This window comes from Melanerpes formicivorus, unplaced genomic scaffold (genome assembly GCF_026170545.1).
Source record: "Melanerpes formicivorus ecotype bairdi unplaced genomic scaffold, bMelFor1.0.p_v2 SCAF_8, whole genome shotgun sequence".
NCBI lineage: Eukaryota > Metazoa > Chordata > Aves > Piciformes > Picidae > Melanerpes > Melanerpes formicivorus.
The window spans coordinates 11,335,241-11,360,558 of NW_027142360.1; the positions used below are offsets into that span (position 1 = coordinate 11,335,241).

At 41.8% G+C, this 25,318-nt stretch overlaps 1 protein-coding gene across 3 annotated transcripts in view; it reads left to right on the top strand.

The window, feature by feature from the left end:
- The window catches only part of RESF1 (retroelement silencing factor 1), a 28,203-nt gene extending 4,817 nt beyond the window's left edge, over positions 1-23,386 (top strand). For 2 of the 3 annotated variants that reach the window (XM_068142129.1, XM_068142130.1), the window contains exons 2-5: positions 11,907-11,991; positions 14,181-19,438; positions 20,193-20,267; positions 21,496-23,386. In XM_068142129.1, coding sequence (XP_067998230.1) covers positions 14,212-19,438; positions 20,193-20,267; positions 21,496-21,638 — 5,445 coding nt within the window. In that variant the 5' untranslated portion in view covers positions 11,907-11,991; positions 14,181-14,211 and the 3' untranslated portion in view covers positions 21,639-23,386. The other variant, XM_068142131.1, reaches the window with a different exon arrangement.
- Positions 23,387-25,318: the final 1,932 nt, after the last annotated feature.

Below are 25,318 nucleotides of genomic sequence, written 5' to 3' on the forward strand. Positions count from 1 at the left end.
GGGATGTGTGCTGACATTATCAATGGATGATCAATGAACCTTGTAACATCAGGCCTTTAGAGTCCTCATGAAGTCATTGATAGATTATCTTTGAATCCTCACAAAATCTTCTCTGAGAAGTGTCCCCAGATCAGGGGGAGCACTGGTTAGGCCACACCTTGAGTATCGTGTCCAGTTCTGGGCTCCTCAATTTCAGGAGGACATGGAGATACTTGAATGTGTCCAGAGAAGGGCAATGAGGCTGGTGAGATATATTGAGCACAAGCCCTATGGGGAGAGGCTGAGGGAGCTGGGATTGTTTAGCCTGGAGAAGAGGAGGCTCAGGAGACCTTATTGCTCTCTACAATTACCTGAAGAGAGGTTGTAGACAGGTGGGGGTTGGTCTCTTCTCCCAAGCAACCAATGTCAGAACAAGAGGACACAGTGTCAAGCTGTGCCAGGGGAAGTTTAGGCTTGAGCTGAGGAGAAAGTTCTTCACAGAGTAATTGGCCATTGGAATGTGCTGCCCAGGGAGGTGGTGGAGTTGCTGGAGGTGTTCAACAGAAGATGGGATGTGGCACTTGGTGCCATGGTTTAGTTGTCATGTGGTGTTAGATATTGGGTAATAGATTGGACTTGATGATCTCTGAGGTCTTTTCCAACCTGGTTAATTCTGTGATTCTGCAATTTTAAATTCTCTGAGGATTCTGACAGTAAGCAGGAAGTGCTCTGCTGTCCTCTTTACTGATTCAGTCTACCACTGGGTGCTCTGAAGCTGGCTGTCTTCCATGGTTCACTTGAGCTGTTCTAAATATACGCTGCACTCAGTCCTGCAGCCCAAGCTGCATACTCTCAGCCTATTTCCAGTGCAGACAAAAGCACCTACAAGTCAACCAGGTCAGAGGAACCTGCCTGACTAGCTGTGTGGCCTCTGCAGTACTAGTGCTGGCACGTGGGAAGGTGCACAAACATGTTGCCAAAGATGCTGGATTATGCATCCTACTGTGGTCCTGGAGGACTCAAAAGGCATTGCTTCTGAATTGCTGTTTATAGAATATTTATAGGATTATAGATTATTTGCTTTGGTTGGTATTCTCCATTCTGGCCACAACTGGTGCTGAGTCATTCTTAAGTATAATTCAGGCAGCAGGTGGCCCAGGTGTGGCCAGGGGATTCCTGACCACCCTAGCTCCAGGCTGTTGCACTTATGATGGAGATAACAGCACAATGGGAGTATTTTCCAATGCATGGCTTATCCTGATGTACCATTCAAGCAGCAGATAGCCCAGGTGTGGTGATTGTTGCTGCGATTGTATCCAAGATAACAGTACAAGGGAGCACATCCTGAGATCTCAGAGGGGCTGGGCAGCTATTCCAGCACAATGGAGCATATCTTCCCCAGATGGGGCATATGGGGCTTGCCTGTATAATTGATAACACACCTAAAGTTGGACTAGCTGGTGGGTAGAGGCTGTGAGTCCATGAAGGGGTATCAGAAGAGCAGAGAGTCTGGCATTTGGGGAGTTCTGTGAGCATGGGTGCTTATGAAACAAGTGTGTGAGTGCTGTTGAAGGCAGCACCTCTGCGGCTGTCTGGAACCATGTCCTCCATGTGTATCTGGGGTGCATGTTCAGCCTTGCTACTGGTTGAGCCTGCAAACAGGAACACAGTAACAGCACTTGTGTTCACAGAATTGCAGAAGTGACACTTGGGTGTCCAGGCGGGGCTTCAGCATCAGAGCAGGAGCAACCACCAAGCCATAGAGCTCCTTGAAGGTGGTCACTTGTGGTATCCCTTAACAAGTCCTGGGGATTTGCTAATGAAATAATTTGAAGAATATAATTTTGATGAGTTTTGAGTTAATGGCTGTTGCTTGAACTGAAAAGTCTATTACCTGTTTTGAAAAAGTCCTGTTGGAGAGCTCTTCCTGCTGTGCTAGATTTGGGCCGTGAGGACTTTGAGAATTAAGTGCATTCACTTAGCAGGTTTGTTAGTTTAAGGATTATTATAACTAACAAACTGACTCAGAAATACTGCTGGGTAAGACTGAATAAAGTCACAGGAAAAGTCATAGAATCATAGAATCAGGTTGGAAAAGACCTCAGAGATCAAGTCCAACCTGTCACCCAGCACCTCATGGCTACAAAACCATGGCTTCAAGTGTCACATCCAGTCCCCTCTTGAACATCTTCAGGGATGGTGACTCCAGCACCTCCCTGGGCAGCGCATTCCAATGGCCAATAACTCCTATGAAGAACTTTCTTCTCACTCAAGCCTAAATGTCCCCTGGTGCAGCTTGAGACTGCTTCCTGACTGCATCTATCAGTTCAGGAGGCCAGTTATCCTGAAGTCCTCCTGCCTTACTGTTGAAAATGGAGGCAAAGAAGGTATTTAGTATCTCAGCCTTTTCCTTGTCTTTTGTTACAGTGTTCCCCTCTAGGTCCAATGTAGAGTGGAGGTTCTTCTTGCCCTCTTTTTAGCATTAGTATACTTATAAAAATGCTTTTTATTGTCTTTCACAGAAGTGGCCAGCTTAAGTTCTAACTGGGCTTCTGCCTCTCTAATTTTTCCTCCTACATGATCTAACATCCTTAAATGTATCTTGAGTTGCCTCTCCCCCTGTCCAAAGGCGATACAGCCTCTTTTTTCCCCTTAATTCCTTCAAGAGCTGCTTGCCCATCCAGGCCGGTCACCTTCCCCTCGGCTCATCTTTCAGCACGTGGACACAGCCTGTTCTGTACCTTTGGGAGCTCCTGTTTGAAGTAGGTCCAACCATCCTGGACCCCTTTGCTCTTAAAGGCTGCTGTCCAGGGTACTCTCTGCATTAGTTGCTTAAATAAGCTGAAGTCTGCCCTCTGGAAGTTCAAAGTAAGGGTTCTGTTATTGCTCCTCATTTCCCTGCATATTGAAAACTCTACCAGCTCATGGTTGCTGCACCCTAGACAGCCTCCCACCATCATGTCTCCCACCAGCCCTTCTCTATTTGAGAACAGCAGGTCAAGCCTGACCCCTGGTAGGCTCACTTAAGAGCTGCATCATGAAGCTGTTCTCCATACACTCTAAGAACCTTCTGGAGTGCTTGCTCTCTGCTGAGTTAAGCTCCCAGCAGATGTCAGGCAGGTTGAAGTCACCCACAAGAACAAGATCTGATGATCTTGAGACAGCCTCCAGTTGCTTATAGAATATTTCATCTGCCTCTTCATCGTGGTTGGGTGGTCTATAACAGACTCCAACCAGTCCTGGTGACTGGAGGAGACAATGTTAAGACTGCAAAGGAGGGTTGAGAGGAAGAGCTTGATTCAATATGAAATTCAGGGGTTTAAAACTAAATCAGGTCAAGGCAATAACCATTTTTGCAATGCTCCTCTGTAGCAGCAAATATCTTAGGGGACAACAAAGCCAATAGGTTAATGTAGGAAATATGCTGTTGCAGGTGATGGAATGGGAATCTGCAGAAAGAAGTGGCCAGTCTTCACATGCTTAAAGTTATTGTAACTGCCCTGTGATTGACTGCCCGCCTGAGATAATAGGTGATTTCTGACAAATTATCTGCTGTGTAACTGCTGATACTCCTGTGGCAGGAAAACCCTTCTGTCTTGGTGCTGTGTCATGTGAAACACAGTTACAAACTGAGGAAAATTTGGATTCCTGGTATGTATGTACTCTTGGGCATGTCTGGTTGATTCAGACCACCTTGTACCACAGGGGCAGGTCTGCCAAGCTGCCCTAATTTTTCAAATTAATTTAAAATGACTTTGGTTAACTGGGACTGGCTGCTAGAAGTCCAGAAGCAGAAACTGGAGCACATTTGTGTTGTCATGCAGCTGAACTTCTGTCTTTTCAGTTCTTGGAATGTTGTGTTTGCTGAACTATGTGTCCTGGAGAGGTGGGAAACCAGAACTGTAGTTTAGTGTGGCTAGTGTTGAAATACCTGTTTGGTGTTTAGCATTTCAGTCCAATTAAAGGGAGCTTTTAATAAAGAACAAGAACATAACTCTTGTGAGTGCTTCAGTTACACTTGTTTTGGGGGAGATTCAGGCTGTTTAAAGAGCCCCCACCAAAGGTAGCAGCAAAAGTGGTTTTATGGAAGTAAGATGTTGAAAAAATGAGGCTTAAGAGAGCCCCATGGCAAGGATCAATCTTACTTGCTCTACAGAGGGTGTAATAATAATTGAAAAAATACTGGCACAGGATCTTAATGCCCCATGGTATAAGGTTATGCATAATATCAGTCACTTACCAAAGATCTGCAGTTGGTAAGGAGTGCCTTAACCTTGAGAGGGGTCCCAGTTCAAGGAGAGATCACCACCATGTATCTAGCTGCTTGGCAGGGAGAGCAAAAAGAGAAAAGGCTCACTCAGGCTGTCATATTTTTGGAATAAAGTGGTTGGTTCCTAGTCAATTTCTGTGCAATGGAGAAGGTGAACATGAGACTCCTTATATCCACAACTTCATTTGTTCCTTGACAAATTAGCCTTGGAAGAACTGCCTACTATTCATGTGTTAATCACATGACCAGTGTTTTATATCCTTCAAAACTCACCATGTCACCCTGTTCCTGTGTAGCTTTTTCAAAGAACAGTTTGGAACCAGGGAAGGCCTTGACCAGATCACAGCCTGGGGCTCTACTTCCTTCAGAGCCCGAACCAATCACTAGTTTTGGTGAAGGAGTTGAGTGCATCTGTCACACTCCTACCCCGTGACTACAAGCAATTCAGTTTCTTGACTCAGAGTGGTAGTGTGGTTGTGGCTTTATGTAATAAACATAGTGTATTGAAGATCAGTAGCAAAGATACAGTTATTTGAGTTTCTTAGCTTAAGGCCTACAGTCAATGCTGATTAATACCATTGCACATACAGAATCATTTGGCTGTATGTGTCTTACATGTTGGATTAACATAATTTCTTTTGGTTTATGACCAAGTTTGATGTACAGAATGACTATAAGCAATAATCTCAATAGAATCAAAATTAACAAAACTGAAAATTCAGAGCTACAGTTGCTCTGGATGACCATACAAGCTCATAAACATACACAGCCATTGCTGATGTAGAGGAGACCTGTCTCAGCCTGTTCACAAAATTTACTGAGGAATATCAGACTCATGGAATTCCATTCACATATGCACCCCTTCCCAGATTAGGGATGCAGGATCCAGACTTGTCTTGGTGTAAACTCAGAGATAGGATAGGGTAAATTCATTCAGTACTTTAATCTCCTGTAGCCAGTACATAGGCAGAAGCTGAATTTGTGTTTGTATTACATATAAAGCTTACTGAGAGCTGCTAGGCTTGCAGCTGTCATTTGGGGTCAGCAACATTATTCTGTACAACTTTTATGGGTTCCAGCAGGTAGGATTCTGCTGTCACTTTCTCTTAAGATTCCAGCTATTGTATCTTGCACCCTTGTTTGGGCTTCAAGACATCTTAGAGATGATGAAACATTCACTTGGGTTACTCTAGAAGAGTCAGCAATAACTTGAAGTCACTGTTTTGGATGTTCCTATAAGAGTGAAGTGTTTGTAGTCAACCACTGTCCTAGTCTTAACTTAGGTAATGGTAACTGTAAGGGAGAGTGAAGATTTTGTAGAGAAATACTCACTGTGTCTGGCTTATTGCCTGGAGTTTCTATATTCCATACTGTTTAGCATTCCAAATAATCTGTAAGATTTCCATATGTCCTGGCTGTGCAATGCTGTAGGTAAGTGCCTGAGCAGAAGTCTTTGGCAATAAAGAAAAGTAAACAGGGTAGATGGGCAGTGAAGTTCAAGTGCTTCTGAATCAATTGGGCCCACAACCTGGGCTGCTCAGGGACCCCAGCACCTGTGATAGGCATGGGCTGCAGATGCATCATGGTGCAGTTTCTCTTCCAGGCATGGTACCAGTTTCTTTTGGAGAACAAGTGCCTGGAAATTGCTAGGAAGAGCTGTTAGCTGCTGTTGCCCCGTCCTGGGTGACAAAAGGGTCTCTCTCTTGTTCCCAACTGAGCCCATGACTCATAGCAACCCCAATTCCCTGCTTATGCTGCCCCCAAGACTGCTTTCAAGTGAAGAGTCCCTTTCTGTTAATGCATATGGACTTGAAAAGACTTCGTAAGAATCAACATAAATAGTAGAAGGGTGGAAGCAGAGCTTATGTGTCCAAATCTCACACCAAATACCTTGGCTCTGCTTGCCACAAACTTAAGGACAGGTATAAGTTCTCCTCACTTTACTCATGAGTAAGTGAAATGGGCTTGTTCTTTCTCATGCTTTCTTTCCCTATACCAAATACTTAAGAGACTTCAGTAGTTAGTCACTTCTCCTTTCTTGTAAGTTTCTTCTAAGTTTCTTTAGACTGGAATTAAATAACCTTGATTTTTGCAGACCTCTTTATCAGTGGGAATACCTGGAAATATAGCCTTTATTTGATGTCATGTTAGTGACTCCAAAATTAAAGAGCTGTCTAAAGTTTTGCTGTTTTGTTTGGAGTAGTACTCCTGTTTTACCACCAGTGATTTTTAAGGGGCATTGTAGCAAAGTCTGTAGGTGTGTACACTCATGTTCCTGTATTTTCTGTCAAATAAGATTCTGAATTTGGCTATAGCCTGTGTGTCTCACTGGGAATTTGGACCTTAAGCCTGTGCTACTCAGGACCTTGGAGATCCCAAATGTGCAAGTACCTGTAAAGAGATGATCCAGACCAAAGAGGGCCCTAGGCTTGCCCAGCAGCAAAGTGGTACAGTTATGTGGTAATCCAGAAAGGACTGAGTGATGTGTAAACTGCTCCCTGGGAGCCCCAATGAGAGGATGTGCCTGGTAGTCTCCCCTTAATTGGGATGCTGGGTGAGGACACTTTCCTGGGAATTGAGTGATGCCTATTAGGTATATTCTAAGGAATTTGTGTTAGAGATTTTAATTGTTACTGACTTTGAGTGCCTACCCCAAGTAAACTTCACTTTGCCTTTAAAACTTACTGTTTCAAAGAGTGGACAGTGGCAAAGAGTCTGATTGCAACAGCAGCATTTGAACTAATTTCCCCACATCAGTTTCATTTTTGCACTTGGCGTACATCAGCTTTCAGTCACAAACAAGACCTACACGTAGCAGGGCTTAGAGACTGCTTTTTAATGCTGCTGTACCCGGGTGTTCAGGTTAACACTTTACAGGAATGAATTCTGTTGAAGAGGCTTTTTGTTAGTTTATATTCTTAGTTTTTTATATGTATATGCAAACAATTTTTATATGCAGTTTGATTTAAGGAAAAAAAAAAAAAACAACCTAGAAACGTAAAACATAGTTTGAACATCAATTCCCACATCTAAGTGAATGCAATTACCAGCAAAGCATATCGGCTTCAGAGGGATGCCATGTGCCATTAACCTTCAGGCTCAAACTAGCCAGCTGAAAACAGAGCAAGATTAGGTCAGACCAACTATAGGTTAGCAAGACAATTAGGTCAGCAAGATTAGGTCTGACCAACTGGACAGATGGGCGGAGTCCAGTGGGATGTCATTCAACAAGTCCAAGTGCCAGGTGCTGCACTTTGGCCATGGCAACCCCATGCAGAGCTACAGGCTGGGGTCAGAGTGGCTGGAGAGCAGCCAAACAGAGAGGGACCTGGGGGTGCTGATTGACAGCCACCTATACATGAGTCAGCAGTGTGCCCAGGTGGCCAAGAAGGCCAATGGTATCCTGGCCTGCATTAGAAATAGTGTGGCCAGCAGGAGCAGGGAAGTCATTGTGCCCCTGTACTCTGCATTGGTTAGGCTGCACCTTGAGTACTGTGTCCAGTTCTGGGCCTCTCAGTTTAAGAAGGACATCAAGACACTTGAACGTGTCCAGAGAAGGGCAACAAGGCTGGTGAGAGGCCTCGAGCACAAGCCCTACAAGGAGAGGCTGAGGGAGCTGGGATTGTTTAGCCTGGAGAAGAGGAGGCTCAGGGGTGACCTCATTGCCCTCTACAACTACCTGAAAGGTGGTTGTAGCCCGGAAGGGGTTGGTCTCTTCTCCCAGGCAACCAGCACCAGAACAAGGGGACACAGTCTCAAGCTGTGCCAGGGGAAGTTTAGGCTCGAGGTGAGGAGAAAGTTCTTCACAGAGTAATTGGCCATTGGGATGTGCTGCCCAGGGAGGTGGTGGAGTCACCATCCCTGGCGGTGTTCAAGAGGAGAATGAATGTGGCACTTGGTGCCATGGTCTAGTCATGGGTCTGTGGTGACAGGTTGGACTCGATGAGGTCTCTTCCAACCTTGGCGATACTGTATGTAGCCAAACAGACAAAGCTCAATACCTAAATGGAAATAAGTAAAATATGTTTATTAGTTGAAGTTTATATTTAAATTGTCATCTTGCAAACTTCAGGCAGATAAGCTACTTTTGTTCATACTGCTTACTTCCTGATTATTTATGTTCCTAATTAATATACTATACGTGTGGGGGATGGGGAGGTGGTTGTAGGACACCTTCAGTGCTGTCTGCATTCTCCACCACCTTGTCCCTGGGCAGCCATGATGCTAGAGCACAAGGATCAATCTGTAATGGTCAGTTCCTCTAATGCCTTCAGCATGCTGAATTTCATCATGGTGTGCTGTGATGGTTGATAATTAGCATGGAAGTGGTCATGCCAGGGAGAAAGATGAGCCCTTAATTCAAGTATCTGTTATCTAAAACTAATAAAACAAGAGTTCTAAATAAAACCTATTGGTCACGAGCTGATCAGTTCAATGCTGTTTACAGTCCTGTACTGCATATGGCTGGAATGGAGATAATTTTCTTCACAACAGTTACACAGTATCACAGTATCACTTAGGTTGGAAAGGACCTCGAGGATCATCGAGTCCAACCTATCAACACAGACCCCATGCCTAGACCATGGCACCAAGTGCCACGTCCAATCTCCCCTTGAACGCCTCCAGGGTCGATGACTCAACCACCTCCCTGGGCAACCCGTTCCAATGCCGAATGACTCGCTCGGTGAAGAACTTCCTCCTATGTTTTGGATCTCTGGCTATAACAGTGTTAGCAATTTATGAGTGTTTTGGTGATTGCTGAGCAAATACTTGCACAGTATCAGGGCCTGCTGTTTTCCACTCCACCTCCACAGTGAGTGGTGTGAGAGTAGGCAAGAGACTGGGAGCGGATGTAGCCAGGACAGGTGACCCAGGTTGGCAAAAGAGGATATTCTGTACAGCATAGCCTTGTTCGCAGCAGTTAAAAGAGGTGGAGGAAGAAGGCAGGGGTTGGCTTCCAGTCTGGCTGTTGCTTGGGAGCTAGGCAGGCATTGGTCTGCTTGTAGGAAGTCATTTCCACTGTGTTAATCGATTGTTTCTGCCCGCTGTGTCCCCTTTCCTTTACCTGTTAAACTCTCTATCCTGACTATTGGGTTTTCTCACTTGTTCTAATTTCCTCTCCTGCCCTTGGAGGGTGAGCAAGTGGCTGCAGGGGACCTTGGCTACTGGCTGAGGTCAACCTATGCTGCTACCAGAGGATTTATGCTCCCATTGACCTATCCTGATAGGTAACTGAGGGGAGACCATCTGTGCGTTAGTGGTCACATGGACTGGTAAATAAGAGGACTCTGCTGACCACAGTTCAAATCACAAGACGATGTGATCTTCTTCCTTATCAGTGGACCTGGATCAAGTAAACTTCAATGCTTTTGAAAAGCAATGGGTCCTACATGTGGCTGTTTCTCCAGAGTGATCAAAGGGTCTTCCATTGAGTTGGCTTTGATGTGCTGAATTAATATTACTAGTCTCCTGGTCCCAGTGTATATAGGCCAACTGATCAAATAGTCCTTATTTGTCACTGTTCCTTTCATCTCCTGTTGCTGGTTGCTTCCTTGTGGTGCTTTTGGGTTACTGATGTCACTAAGCTCATGTGAGTATTGTTTACTTCCTTCCACTAATCATGCTTAAGGTCAATGTGTTACTAGGAGCAAATGTCACTTAGCAGAGAATAAAGCCCATGACTATGCAAACAGTACAGTGGGGGATTTTATTGTTGGCTTTGTTGTTGTTTTTAATAGCCCAAGCACTACAGCATGCAACTGAAATAAAAACAATTACACAAATACTGTAACATAAAGTAAACTGTAATAGAGAACTATTCTGATCATGTAGTTTATTCAAGATTGAAGCAGTTTAAGAATGTGTAATTAACTGGCAATCACTCAACCATATCTTCAGAAGGAAAATAGTCCTATAACAAATAAACAACAAAGTGTTAAGCATCTGCAGTTTCTGGAAACCATGCTGTTTCTAAACACCCTTCCTTTATCTCAAAATGACATGCATCCCTTTCTCTCCATCTTGTAACCCTGATGTATGGGTTGCTAAACTATGTCCCAAAGTGCAATGCCCACATATTTCTTGAACACCTTCAGGGACAGTGACATCACCACTACTCTGGTCAGCCTATTCCAACGCCTGAGCACTCTTTCAGTGAAGACATTTTTCCTAATATCAATCTAAACCTCCCCTGGTGCAACCTGAGGCCATTTCCTCTCATTCTATCACATGAGACTAGAGAGGAGAGACCAACACCCACCTCACTCCAACCTCCTTTCAGGTAGTTGTAGAGAGCAATGAGATCTTCCTTCAGCCTCCTGTTCTCCAGACTAAATCCTAGTTCCCTCAGCTGTTCCTTGTAAGACTTGTTTTCTAGACCCTTCACCAGCTTTGTTGGTCTTCTCTGGATCCACTCCAGCACCTCAATGTCCTCCTTGCAGAGAAGTGCCCCAAGCTGAACCAGTATTCAGGGTGTGGCCACACCAGTGCCAAGTACAGGGACACTATCACTTTCCTACTCCAGCGGGCCACACTATCCCTGATACAGCCCAGGATACTGCTGGTCACCATGGCCACCTGAGCACACTGCTGGCTCATGCTTAGATGGCTATCATACAACACCCTCAGGTCTTTTTCAGCCAGGCAACTTTCCAGCCACTCTCCCCCAAGCCTGTAGCATTGCATGGGGTTGGTGTGACCGAACGACCTGAGGCTTGGCTTTGTTAAACCTCAGACATCTGACCTCAGCTTATTGATCCAGCCTGTGTGGATCTCTACAGAGCCCTTCTACCCTTGAGTAGATCAGCACTCCTACCAAATTTGGTGTTGCCTGTAAACTTACTGAAGGTCCACTCAATTCTCATCCAGATCACTGAAAAAGATATTAAACTGTCCCCAGTACTGAGCGTTGGGGAACACCACTTGTGACTGGCTGCCGACTGTATTCAGCTCCATTCACCACCACTCTTTGAGACGACCAGCCAGTTTGTAACATTCCATGAGAGAGGCCAGAGGCCAGAGACTTGCTTAAAAGTGTCTAGCATGTTAGCATTTTTAGTTGCATTGTTGATTTGTTCAAGAGCTGTGCTGTTACTCTGTGTTGGATGAGGTCATCTCTGCATCCCCTTTTCCTATGTACTGCCAATGAAAATTTGGTAGCTGCCTCTGTAATAGTTGCTGATGATTTTTGAGGCTTGTGATCAGGTTGAGAGAGCAGCAGGTGAAGGAATGAAGTAGGCCTTTATAAGCAAATCTTCCTTTTGTCGTTCAGAGTCTTGTATTTGTACTGAGTTTCTCAAATGTGCTCCCCAAGATAAGCACTTTTTAAATTAGAATGTTTTGTTGTATTTAAGGTTGTGATCACAGTTGCAAACTTACTTTTCTTAACCCAGGTGATAATGATGATGACTACAGCTGCATTCCTCATTTTTATGGTTGTGACAGTGACAAGAGTTGAGTTTCACTCTTGGCTAAATTGTGTTGCATACAGTCAAAATTTCTCTTTGGTTTATCAAGGATTTTGCAATAACTACTAGTTGGCATCCTGGCTTTATTTACATGTGTCAGTCTTGGGTCTGAAATGTATAAATGTGTTAAAATTCTCCAGCAGTTATCTAACTCAAAGATGTGATTGTTTTATTCCCTGATTATTTTTCAGAAAATACCCAGTGTAACGTTGGTGACCTGAAATCTTTAGCTTGGATATGAAAACCTGTTTTTTCATCTAAGATTCCTGCATCACTGTGAGTATTGCCTTAGTGCTGGCGTTGATGGTTTTTACTAATTTCATACGTGACTCTGTTTTCCTGTTTTCTTTTGTCAGTTGTGTCCTTTGAGATCAGAGAAAGTAAAAGAGAGGAAGATAGAGATATTTTTGCACCTTGATAAAAGCACCTGGGAAACTACAACTTTGTGGCTTTTATAGAATAGAATAGAAGTAACCAGGTTGGAAATGACCTTTGAGATCGAGTCCAACCTATCATCCAACACTATCTAATCGACTAAGCCATGGCACCAAATGCCCCATCCAGCCTCTTCGAAAACACCTCCAGTGATGGTGACCTTACCACCTCCCTGGGCAGCCCATTCCAATGGCCAATCACTCCTTCTGTGAAGAACTATAGACCAGATCTGAGTGATGTTCATAATTTCTAAATTTGACATCAAGTGTCTTAAAATCTAGAAAAGCCTATGAAAAAAAAAGTAAGAAGTTTGGAGTGATCTAGGAGAAGAAGCATTTTGTTGTGAAATTGTCTAATACTTTGCACAAAGCAAGGTGTTTGTTCTGTTCTAGGTTAGTTTGACCATACTAAGAGGAACTTACTGAGATACAATGTTCATACTTGTAGATTGTCCTGATTTTGTGGTGTGAGTTTTTTTTTTGGTGTGTTTATTTTGTTGTTGTTGTTTTGGTTTTCTTTTTTTGAAACCTGAAACGTTGTTTGGCTTTGAAGATGTTGTCTCTAACAATTTTGCAGAGGTCATTCAGATGTAACCTGCTCACCCAGTTGGGCTTCTTGGTCATCAGAGTAAATTCAGGAATGTAACACATGAAGTGTTAGAGATTTGTGACTTTGTCACCTCCTGGAGGACTAAATGCAGTAGCAGAGGTGATGGCGTCATCTCCATGCTTCATGTTTTCTGCCTGATGTTAACACCTATCAAAAAGAATTAGGAGTGGCTTGGTTGTAGCTATGTGTGCCATTAACTAGAGTCAGACTGGTGTTTCTCAGAAGTCAGTAACTGCCCACAATGTCAGGGAAGATTAAATGACATGCAAAATAAAAACAAGTGTCCACAGTATTACTGGAGTTCTTTCCTGAACCCAAATTAATTTTCTCCTTTCTTTTGTTGTATTTGAAGGTATAAATGAAGTAGAGTCTTGTCGGAAAACTGATCTCTATTATAGTCTCTGGGTACTTCTCATGCTCTGCTTTTAACCATTACTTATTGTACCATGTTATAGAAATATATTAGGGTTTTTTTTGGTTGTTTTTGGATGAGAAGGGAAATACATCAATCTTAAATTTAAAAATTGAATGATAATAGAATTAGCAGAATAACTCGAGGACTTTGTTCATTAGACATTCAACAGAATTATTAGTTGCTTGAAGGATTCAATTTAGGGAGCAGAACTTCAAGCACCGCTCAGCTGATAGAAGGAAATGTTTTAGCCCTCGTGGGTCATAAACCCTGGGAACAGAGTGTAGCTGTGTAGAGGGGAAAAAAAGCAGATAGCTGACTACCAACGATCACTGTGACTCAGGGAAGTTACGCAAGGACCTGAAAACAGGAGCTCAGTAAACACTGCAACAGTCTCTTTTGTCTTCTGTCTGACCCCTGATAAGAGATGTGTGTTCGTTTGTCTTTTGTCTAACACCTGTCTGAGCCTTGATAAGAGATGTGTGTTCTGTGATATTTTCTTATCAGCCAATCATGAGTCTGTTACTGTCACATGGACATATCTAATAACCAATCACAAGCTGCTTTTGATTATGTTAGCCTATATAAAGAAAAGACTTTGTACAATAAAGTGACACTTCGCTTGCATCAAGCTGTGTCCCATCTCTCAGTCACAGTAGGTTTTTCTTTTGGTTTTGGATGCAAAGGTAAATATAGCAATCTTTAATTTAAAAATTGAATGATAATAGAATTAGCAGAATAACATGAGCACTTTGTTTATTAGACAGTCAACAGAATTGCTAGTTGCTTATCTGTTCTTTTATACCTTAAATGTGTTCTGTGAAATAATTCATGCAGCTTAACATTGACAGCATTGATGTCCATGAGATGTGTCAATGGAGTGCTCTTCCACCTAGCAATTTAAGTGCAATGGTCCTGTTCATAATACATTCTGAATCACTTACTGGAAAGGGAAATAAGTTTTAATTGAAAGATGATTAAGATCTGATTATTTTAACTTTTCTTTTAGGATTTTGGGATTTAGCTGAAAACTGGAAAAGATGGACTGGAATGTAAGACCGCTCCAGAATACTGTTGCGAACAACCCGCAAAGTCAAGATGGATGTTATACTCAGATGCTTTCTAGTGCTCATACTTTTTCTCAAACAAATGCCTATTCCTCTTCAAACGCGTGCACTTATGCTGCAAATAACCAAATGATGTATCCACCAACTGGCAATGCTGCCATTCAGCTTGTAAATGCTGAAGGATTCAAAACTTCAGATCAGGCCTTACCAGGAGCATCTGCGTCTGGTAATGATTATGGGTTTTTTATCTCAAAGTACCCAGCTGATCGACATCTTAAGCCCATAGCTCCAAAACCTCCCAAACAGACATCACATTTGCAAGCAGAGATAACTCAAACTTCTTGGCCAGTCTCTAATGTCTACAGTAATTCCCCTAGAAATCTACCTCTGCTGTCTTCTCAAAGCAGCGTTGGAAGTAACATGAGGAGTGTATATCAAGACCCTCAGTATGTCACCACAAATGGTTACACTGGGTGGCCACAAATACCACAGCCGAATTCTGTGAGAACTACAATGTTATATCGAAGTACTGTTCATTCCCAGGGTAGTTCTGCATCTCTTGGTACATCTGGGCAACATGTCCAAAACCAAGTATATCATCCCAACGCTCAGTTTCAAGTTTTACAGTCCCTGAATCAAAATACAGAAGCAAATGTACAGCAGCCACAATATCAGCCAAGCCAGATGGGGTCAGAAGCTCCTGGTGGATATTCTGCACCATCTTTGTTGCCTGCTAACTGTGATTCAAGAGCTGCAGCACAATCTTCAATAGAGGTACCACAGGCAGTTCAAAATGTACGTAATAGATATTCTTTGAGCCAACAGAGGTACCCATCGGATCCAAAAAATGTTTCTGGTTTTAATAGTGTTCAGCAACAATGTCAGAAACAGCTGTCTGGAGGAGTCAATCAATCAGTTGGGAATGTCTGTAAATCAAGTGGACATGTGACTGCAAATCAGCCTCTTAGTGAAATGTCTGTGGCATCTCCTGATATTTACAAAGAACTGTATAGTATTCTAAACAGAATGGAAACTCTTTCTTCGATGGCTGCTTCAAAGCAACTGAGTGGTCCTGCTTCAGTTCAAGAAAGTCAGACTAGTAGTCTAAAGAATGGGTCTGTTAATTCTCAAATTTCTGCAGCAGAAGGAAGAACAAATGCAGAAGACAGACGAGCTTGGGAAGCTCAAAGGCTGCTTGCTATGAAAAAAAGAAGCTTCCAGCTTGAAAAGATGGATAATTTTAGAAGAAAACTCTTAGCAGCTGCACAAAATAATGAAAGTACTCTCCCACCTCCAGGTTACCAAGAAACTCTCACTAATCGTCTTCAATGCGTGCCCAACCAAAATGTACCAGTTCCATTTGAAACAGTGCGGACAGATGGTCCAAAAAGTAACTCTTTATCTGAAGAAAGGATGGACAAAACTGTAATTAATGGTGATAATAGAGGCTTAGAGGTGACTCAGAATAACCTTTGGGTGGAGCAGGGAAGCTCTTCATCCAGATCTGCTCCTGTTTCCTCTCACAGCAAATGTCCTGCTCAGTTAAATAATCCTGAGAGCATTCTTGTCTCAGAGCAAAGGGGTACAGATGTCTTGGCCTCTTCTCAATCTGTGACATCCTTGAACAATGCTTCATCTTTTAGTCAAACAAATAGCCCTGTTAAAATTGCATCAAAGAATGTGGCATCATACCCTGAGAACTCACCATTTCTTCAGTTTGTGTTGAGCAGCACAAATATATTGAAAGAGAAGACAGCTGGTGCTACTGCTGATAAAATACTGACTAATCTCTTGTGTAGTGAAAAAACACTTGTAGATACATCTGTTTCAGTTGGAAGCTTACTAAAAGACACTAATAAGAAGAACACAGGAAGTTTGAATGGTGAGCAGGCATTTATGGTTCACACAAACTTTCCTGTATCAGAAACAACCAGTTCTGGTGAAGCTGAATTTCAGAGTAATGTAGCTCAGAAAAAAAAGCCGCTTACTGAAAATACATCTTTTAAACAGAGCAGTCATAGTGTGGAAGAGGTAACTGTATGTCTGGGCTTGTGGAGAAAGGATCCTTCAGAAGCTGTAAAGGTGCAAAGCCACCAGTCAAACAAAAGCCCCACAGCAAACAGAATTTCACTTTATAACCAAAACACAAAAAACAGAGAACAAAATACTGGTCTGGTTAATAGAAATATGGATGAAACAGTTTTGCCTGTAACAGCTGCTTCTGCAGGAGAAAAACCTGATGCATTGAGTTGCAATTTGATAAAAAGTATTGAACTTCAGGTTGCAGTTGTCTCTCCTTTAGTACTTGCTAAAAAGAGAATACATAGTGAGCAGGCAGACAAATGCCCAACATCTGCAGCTAAAACCTATCCAGTGATTGACTTGGAGAGCCCATGTAGCTTGCAAGAAGAGAGGAAAAATTATTTAAGTGTGGTAAATACTGATAAAGAAGTAGTGGAAACTGTTCAGTTATCACCTAGTGATTGTATTCTAGTAGAGAAAGTTGACTCACCTCTGCAGCAGACCAAATTAGCTGATGGAAACAGAATGGTAAAAACCATTGTGAGTACAAATGATTCATATGATGAAAACCAAATGAAACTTAGCCAACCTGCACAAGATAACAGAGAAAATCTGCAGCTTGGATTACAAAACAAGCCACCTCTTCCTGAATTTGGCATAAATTTTTCTAGTCAAATCTTTCAAGAAGGTGCAAGAGACCATAAAGACAAACAACCTTTGTTAGAGACAGGAGGTACATCCACAGCTGTGTTGGAAGAACAGATGCTTTGTATTTCTAGTGTATGTTCTCTCGTTGAAGGTGATAGGTATTATAATCCACAAATAGCAAGTATCTTCAAGCCAGTTTCTGAGACACATGCATTAAATGGTACCTCATCAGAAGGAAATGCATCTGAACCAAGGCAAAAGAAACAACGTCTGGTCTTGTGTAAGGATAAGTTGAGTAGTAACACTCCCCAAAGAGACACCTTGCTGCAAAATATGCTGGGAGAATCATCGAGCTGCGTGAGTAAATCATGTGAGATGTGGAATTGTACCACAACCAGTCACTTGGAGAAAGAAGGCAGTGGCAATCCTCTGGAAACAACTTCTGCCTCAGAACAGAAAACATCATTCAATTTATCTTTCAAGCATCCTGAAAATGACCTGGAAATTCCTGCTAGTATAAACCAGCAGTTGGCTCAAAATTCACTAGATTCATCGATCAGCATGATTGCTGAAACAAATTCCTCAGCTGTTTCAAGTGACAACAGTAAACAAAATGACGTGTCCAGTAAAAATAGTACAGACAAAGAGATGATCCTCTGTGAGGCAGAATCTCTTAAATGCCTAGACGATCAGTTGTCTGAACTGATGCATTGGTTTCCATATGGCATTGAAAGTACTAATTTGCGAACCAAAGGACCAGTACGAAGTGATTCTGTGACTGATTGGAAAGAGAATCAACCTCAAAAAGAGACTCAAACTTGTGACAAAAATTCACATTTGAAGGACCCGATAGATGAGATAAAAATCAAAGTGTTAAACTCTGATCAGATACAAGAACTGTTTCCTGAGCACAACCAGTGTTCCTCTGGTGACAGCAGGGGAATAGCAAGCCCACAGTCAGAAAAGATGTCAGCTGGGGAGGAGAATGTTGAAGGCAGTGTGCAGTCTAGTCAGAGTCCTTGTGAACAGGAAAAAACCCAACAAATAACTACCAACCCTAAAAAAGAGAAAAAGGATTTTTCTTCAGTGACTTTGCTATCTGTAGCATGCGAAATACCACAGTGCCCCAGCAAAGGTGGGATATCTGGTTCAGAAAAAAATGATGATCAGTTTTCAAAAGCTGAATATACTAGCTCTACAGAGAGCCTGTTAAACAACAGTAAATCCGATGCTGTAATTAGGAACAAATGTGCAGTTGGAAACCCTCAAGTTTCTGAAAAAACCCCAAACAGCATTAGCAAAAATAAAGAAGGTATTTCTAAATGCACCTCTGTCATGTGTAAAAATGCTGAGCTAAAGGTGAATAATGAACACCAACTGCTTACAACACAGCAGGAAGAGCCACAGATCAACAGAGAGACCCCATTGTTAGACGAAGAACTTGATTCTGTCAAAAAGGAAGAGGAAGTTTCCAAAACAGAGTTATTTTCTGAAGATAGCACCAAACCAGATCTGGCCACGAAATCCAAACCAGACATTCACGAATGTACAAAATCAGAAGTTGTTGAAATTAAGTGTGATGAAGTCACTCAAGGACAAAAAATGAACGCTTGTGAAGAGTACTCAGGTGAAGGACAGAACTGTAGGAAGCAAAAGGAGGTACTTGGTCAAGATGTAGGAATTAACGTGGAAAATAATGCCAAATTATCAGCAGAAATGAAGGATAAAACCCTGAATAGTTATTGTACTGATGCTGTAAAGTTGCCAAATTGTGGCTCTGTAGACTTAAAGTCACAGAACCCCAAATATTTGCAGCATAAGTCTGTGAAAGTTCATCCTTCACAGGAGCAGCCGTACAAATGGAAGAGGAAGAGAAATACGGTTGGGAAGAGAGACTCTAAGAAAACAAAGGTGGAAGAGGAGAGACTGAAACAGCCAGAAGCAAAAAATTCCAAGCATTTTTCTCATCCTTGCATGATAAATACTGACAAAGCTAAAAAAATGAACAGAGAGAATGGCTGGAAACGGAAGAGTTCGTTAGCAGATCGCTCTGTGCTTAAACGACGTAAAAAAGGGGCTCAATCTTCTGCTATCTCTAGAAGCTGCTGTGCTAGCAAAGAGAGATGTCTTGATACACAAAACAAAGACAAGTGCTCTGAGAAAACGTTTCCTGATAAAAACCTGCTCTACTTAAATAAATGGAATAACAGGTTAAAATTGCATCTTCAGAAGGAACCAAAAATACACTACCTGAACAGAGTTGCATTTAAACGTACATCACAAGAGCGCATATATCTGACAAAACTAGAGACATCACCTGTCAGACATGCCCGGCGTGCGAAGTCCAAAGTGTCACAAAACAATCCGGATGCCAAAAGAGGCGCTTCTGTCTCGGAAGTTAAGAAACCACGCAAACTGGAATTACTCGAGTTTAAGCTGTGTCCAGAGATACTCTTCAGAAATCCAACCACTGATGAAGAAATCTCCGCTGCAAAGAATTCCCTGGAAAGAGAGAAAAGTGTTGTGTCAGGTACAGTACTATTTTGATTATTAAATTAGAAGTACGTTAATTTACAAATGTACTCCTTTGAAAAATCATGCTGCACAAAAATACAGACAGTGAAAATAGAAGATGAAGTTTGAAATAGCTTGGCTAACTTTCTGACAGGACTGTAGCTGTGTGTCAAGCTGAGAAAGAGCATGGGACTTTTCCTTCAGTTCAATGCTTTGTTCTTCTTTCCTTTAAGCTTTACATAATAAGGTTAGAGTCACTTAGAGCATGGCAGTTCCAAGTAACTTTACAAGAAGACTTTCTAACTTACTTGTAGAAGATAGCTTGGCTTGTTTGTGGAAAGCAGATTCCTGTGTCACAGTTGGCCAGGGTAATCTGTTTTCTATTCAGTGTTCACCTGGTTGTGTATAAATCTGGTTGGTTAAACAGTGGAGGGAGAGATCTTCTATGGCATTGAGGGCTTGGGCCGGACATCCTGCTCACAGTCTCTGTAACATTTGCCATCTCTAATTTAAGCTACCTTTTTTTTTCTGCCCCCCCCCCCCCCCCCCTTCTCAATCTTTCAACATTTTACATGGTGCTTTGTGAAGCATATTTGTGTCATAGCTGTACCTGATTGTAAATAAAAACCTACCAGCCCTTGCAGTCATTTCCACGCCTGAAAGAAATTTTGTTTAACATGTGTTAGTTTATGTATTGAAACTTAATGCTGAAGAGACCAAAACTTGTGATACAGGAACCTCAAAAACATTTCCAAAAATTTTCTCTTTAGGTGTCAAGAGTAAAAAAGAAGATTGGTTAAAATGTGATGCAGTGAAGCAAAAAAAGCTGGAAGAGATCTCTACAGGTGAAATGACTTCTGCTGAAATATAAATGAAATACTCTTTACTTGGTTTTAAGTGTCCCTTTACAGTAGCAAATCCCAATAAAATATTGAAACTTATTCTTTACTAGCTTTGCTGCTAAAATGTATACTGTGGAGCAGACACAGAAGTTTCAAAGATTTGTGGAGATCTTTATTGCCATATGAACATGTTGTTGGAGATGACTGGAATTTTCTACATGTGTGTGCCATTGAATTAGATGTTGCACTGGAGGCTCAAGTACCGTTTTAAACTGTAGGTGAAGGCTATGCTATCTTTTTCCTACCTTAAAATGTGGGAAGTTGCAGAAGAAAAGGTAGTGTGAGACTACACAAACAGTGATTTAATTTTTTTAAGCTGTCTTTGGCTTTCATAGTAAGTTGGCACTGTGTGCACATACAGCCACGCTCACATGTACCGAGACTGGCATATGCCAGTCATCTGGACAGGATTGCATGTGAGACACGCAGAGGAAAATTGGTGCCGCTAGTACATCTTCCTTGTTTCTCTTGATTGGCAAATTACTTGTTGGGTGGTCTTTTGTACCCTTTAGGAATCAACAGTTATGACAGTGGCATCTTTCATCTCAGGATCTTGGTTGTTCCATCCTTTGGGTGAGATTGCTTCCTGCTGTCTTTCTTTGCTTTAGGTTTCTTTCTAGTTATAGCCTTGTTTCCCTTTGGTCTAGCAGAATGCAAAATGGTGCATTCAGCCTGCTGTAACCTTGTTGCCATCCTTTTCTTATCAGAGTGCAAATCCTCTGCTGACAAACTCTGTGTTGTAGTCTTCATGCAAGCAATACATTTTGCAATATTTACATCTTTTATTGTTGTTGAATGTGTCCTTAGCATTGGTATCTGCCATTCTTTCATCCCTTCCTCTTGTTTTTTCTCTTACTTTCCCATATGCACATTTTCATTCACAGCCTTCTTAATTTTCTTTGGAAAGCTCTCATTTGAAGACACCCAATAACCATTTAGTGCTTAAAGATTAAATCTGAAGTGGAAAAGAAGTTAGGAAGGAAGTTTGTGGCATCCTTTTAGGCAATGGCTGGCCTTAGGTACCACATACACACACATAAGGAGCAGAGTGTGGTGGGTTGAAACCCACTAACAACCTGTAACAGAACTTTAAAGGCACAGTCTAAAACTACCACACAGAGTTATTTGAGACTCTTGAGCTTTTGCTTTAACCTGCTTCTCTGTCTTTCAGATGAGGACTGTATTCCACTTGATACAGCTATAAAGATCCTGGATGGGGATGGTGAGGCTCTTCACAGTCCAGTCAAAGACTCAAAAGAGGTGTTTCAGACCTACCGGAAAATGTATCTGGAAAAAAAGATGCAAAATCCTTGATAGCACTCCTGTATCATACTTCTTAATGCAGTATCCCTATGGAAAAAATGTCAACACTAAAATGCTTTTCCTCTTTCCTCATATTTCTGAATAATTGCAAAAATGTATGTATATAATTTTTGTTTGGGTGTTGGCATTTTTTCCCCCTCATAACTGTGAATGATTGAGATCTTGTTCTGTATTTTTGCACAAACAGCTTTGGTGCTGAAAATGCCATTGTCAAGTTACTGTTTCTTTTTGGTATATTTGAACTTTTTGTTACTGTTGGGGTTTTTTCTTTCTTCTTTTTTTTCTCTTTTTTAAAGATACAGGAGTTAGTTGGATCTTGACCAAAAAAAAAACCTCAAACTTTAAACTTAAACTGTCAGAGTCATGTTTTTCTTTTCTGACGATGAAAAACTTCTATTTGTGATACTTTCCATTGCTGGCAGTGGAAAAATGTTCCTACTGGGAAGGGATTGCAGTAACATTCCCAAGCATTACACCTTTACACTAACCTGCATGTTGTGTTTCTAAAAAGGCTATCTATTTTTGTAGAAACTTTTTTTTTTTTAAAAAAAAAATGGTAGTAAAAATACAAAAACTTGGGATTAGACATACAGATCAGGGGGTACCATGAAGTATTTATGCTGCTACCCAGTTTTCTTACTTTTGTTTTGGTGGAACTCGTGAGTTTTTCATCTGAACACGATGCTGTAAACTGGTAGTCGACTCAACAGTTCTTTGGTTTTTCTCTCTTTGCTTTTTTTACACTTGAAAGGTGTGATTGTGGAAGTGCAGGGAGTTTGGATTCACTCTTGTCCACGTTGTTTCTTGCTTTAACTAGGCTGTAATTCATTCCTTTGTTTATAAAGTGTTAGATAGTATTTGCCTACGTGTTCACTGTGACATAAGAGTTTTATTTGTTGCTGAATATCTTCCATCCAAGTGCCTTTTCATTATTCAGAATTCTGAATTCAAATAGTTTGGGTCCCCCCCCCCCCCCCCCCCCGAAAGTTCATACTTGATTATACCTGTTTAAAACCTTTTTCCTGAGAGTAAAAACTATAGATATTTCATTAAGTGTTTTTTATACTAGAAATAAACATCTGAAGGCTATGCCTTGTCTCTTTATAGCTTAAAAGTATAAAGTTGTATTTATCACAGGTAGTTAAATAGGCCTTGAAGATATTCCTGTAGATGTGAAACAGCATTATAAGGTTCCAGATCTTCTTTTTTAAAAGGTTTCATAGTTGCAAGTGAGAATTGGAATTCACGCCAAGGTTTTCTAATGAACTCCAAACAGCATGTACTTAGACTTCAGAGAATGTATCAGGACTGTTTTGCTCTTTGGCATCCTTTTTCTTCCTTTTTTTATTTCTTACCCCTCATTTTTCTGACTTGGAGTTGGGAATTGGTTGTTGTGCGTACTTAAAAAGCCTTCAGTACTACTCCATTCCTGAAAATGTATCATTGTAGGATATAATTACTCAGTGGAACAGAACTATAATTTCCTAGCTCTGTCTGTATGCTGAATTAAAAATTGGCTCTTTGGGGAGAACAAAGTCCTCCCCATCTGTTACATGTACATTTCTGCTCTCAAACTAGGGAATTATTTGGGAGGTTTTTCACTCACTTTCTGATATCACTGTCCTAATAACTTTGGTGGGGTTTTTTTTGTTTGTTTTTTATGACTGGATGGTCAAATATTAGTCTGAGGGGAATGTTGTCACTTGAGAATTTTGTAATAAAGCTGGTAACCCTGAGAAGGTTGTATTTTCATTTCATTGGGAGTTTAGCACCTGTATTATACTGTCAGTTAAGGAAGATTTATTGTAGCCTTAAGTGTACCCAGTACAAACAACATACAGTTCCTGTCAAGAATTTAATTTGGATTGTGTCCTGCATAATGATAGATGAAGCTGACTTAAATGCTTGAGTGAATTCTTCACAGTTGTAAATTATTCAGTGATTGACCCCTGATGATTATATTCTAAATATTTGGAGCAATTTGCTTACCAACCCTGTGTGCCCAGTAAGTGAGAATGTCAGGTTTGAGTCCAAATGGATACAGCTACATCTTCCTCACTTACACCAAGGAGTGAATCTTGTCTCTGTGACCATGTTTATATGGTGATTTATCTGTACTGTGTTGGTATGGCTAGGATCATGGGAAAGACTGGCCACATCCTGTCTGCTGTGTTCACATGTGAGTGCATTCAAAGTACTCTGCATTCAGAGCTGGCTTCTAGCCTGTGCTGTGCTTCCTGAAAATTGCTGCATGCACCTGCATTCTAAGAGTGCTGTCCCAGGTGCTTTTACTCAGTTGCCATTTTCTCCTGCTTCTTAAGGTACTGACTGAAGCCATGATGCTACAGCAAGCCCTTGGCCTTGGACAGGCAAAATGCTGGCATCCACCTAGATGTGGCTGCTATGAAAAATAGTGCTATGTTGCTTGAGGCAAGCTAATAAATGTGAGCATGAAGAGCGCTCACCAGCACTGAAGGTGTGATTTGTGCATGTAGCCTATACCTGAAAGGTCTTTTGATGTGAATGTTATCAGTAGAGTTCCTTTGTATGAACTATGGATCTTGTGTGGCTTTGAGAGCGCTAATAGGTCTTAATGATCCTGATCATCCATATGGGGAACCTCCACTCATATTGCCAGCTCATGGGCCCAGGAGCTCCACTTAAGATCAAGCCAGGGCTTCAGTCCCTGCCTGAGCAATGTTCAAGGTCTGCCTGTTTCTAGCTCTGAGTGTGGGCATGAAAATTGCTTGTTGATCCATGGATGATGTCCCTGCCTGGACTCAGATTTATGTTACTCCTATGGAGCTGCCTGTCAATCTTCTCTGGTCTGCAGATTGACTTCCTTGTTTTACGTTGGCCCTGCTTCATCTCTACATGCTTGTTTGGGCTCTGGCTTGTCTCTGACTACTATCTCTGTCCAGCTTGCCTTGCTTGAGTGTTGCAGGGATGGGGCCTCAGCTAATGAGGCCTCTGTCTTGCCAGTTATGGTATCTCCCCTAGCTTCTTGCTTTTGGCCCTTAGGGACCTTCTGCTCCTTGCTGAGGCCAAACAGATACAGAACTGTAGGATGTGGGTGTACGACATCTTGTGCTATTGGTGTGTCCTCTCCTTCCCATTACCTTTCAGGAAACTTTCTATGTCAGTATGAAGAGCAATGACTTCTGTCATTCTTGCCTTTGTACCCCAAGAGAGTCATGGATGAGGTTCCTGGTAAGTATAAAAAGGAAAATGTCATTTGCCACTCATTTTCAAAGACAAGATTACCAACAGAAATACAAGAGACTAGTCAGACAACCTGACCCCTTTCTTAGGGAAGTTCATAGAATAATCCTCCTTGGAGCCATGACTACCCAGGTACAGCAAGGATGAAATGATTTGGAACAGTCAGCATGAATTTATAAAGGGTAAATCACGCCTGATGGATTTGATTGATGGTGAAATGACAGCTTCTGTGGACAAAGATGCTGCAGAAAATGTTGTTTGACAAGGCTTTTGGTGTGGTTTCTCAATATTCTTGTAAGCAAATTGGAAGGAGGTAATTTGGTAGGTAAGTGACCTTGTGGGAATTGTATGTGAAGAATTAAGATGCTTGTGACCATGAGATTCTTATGCTGGGTGGAGGGCTGCTGGTCTGGCATGTGGGCTGGCTGAAGGAGGAAGTCTTTTAAGAT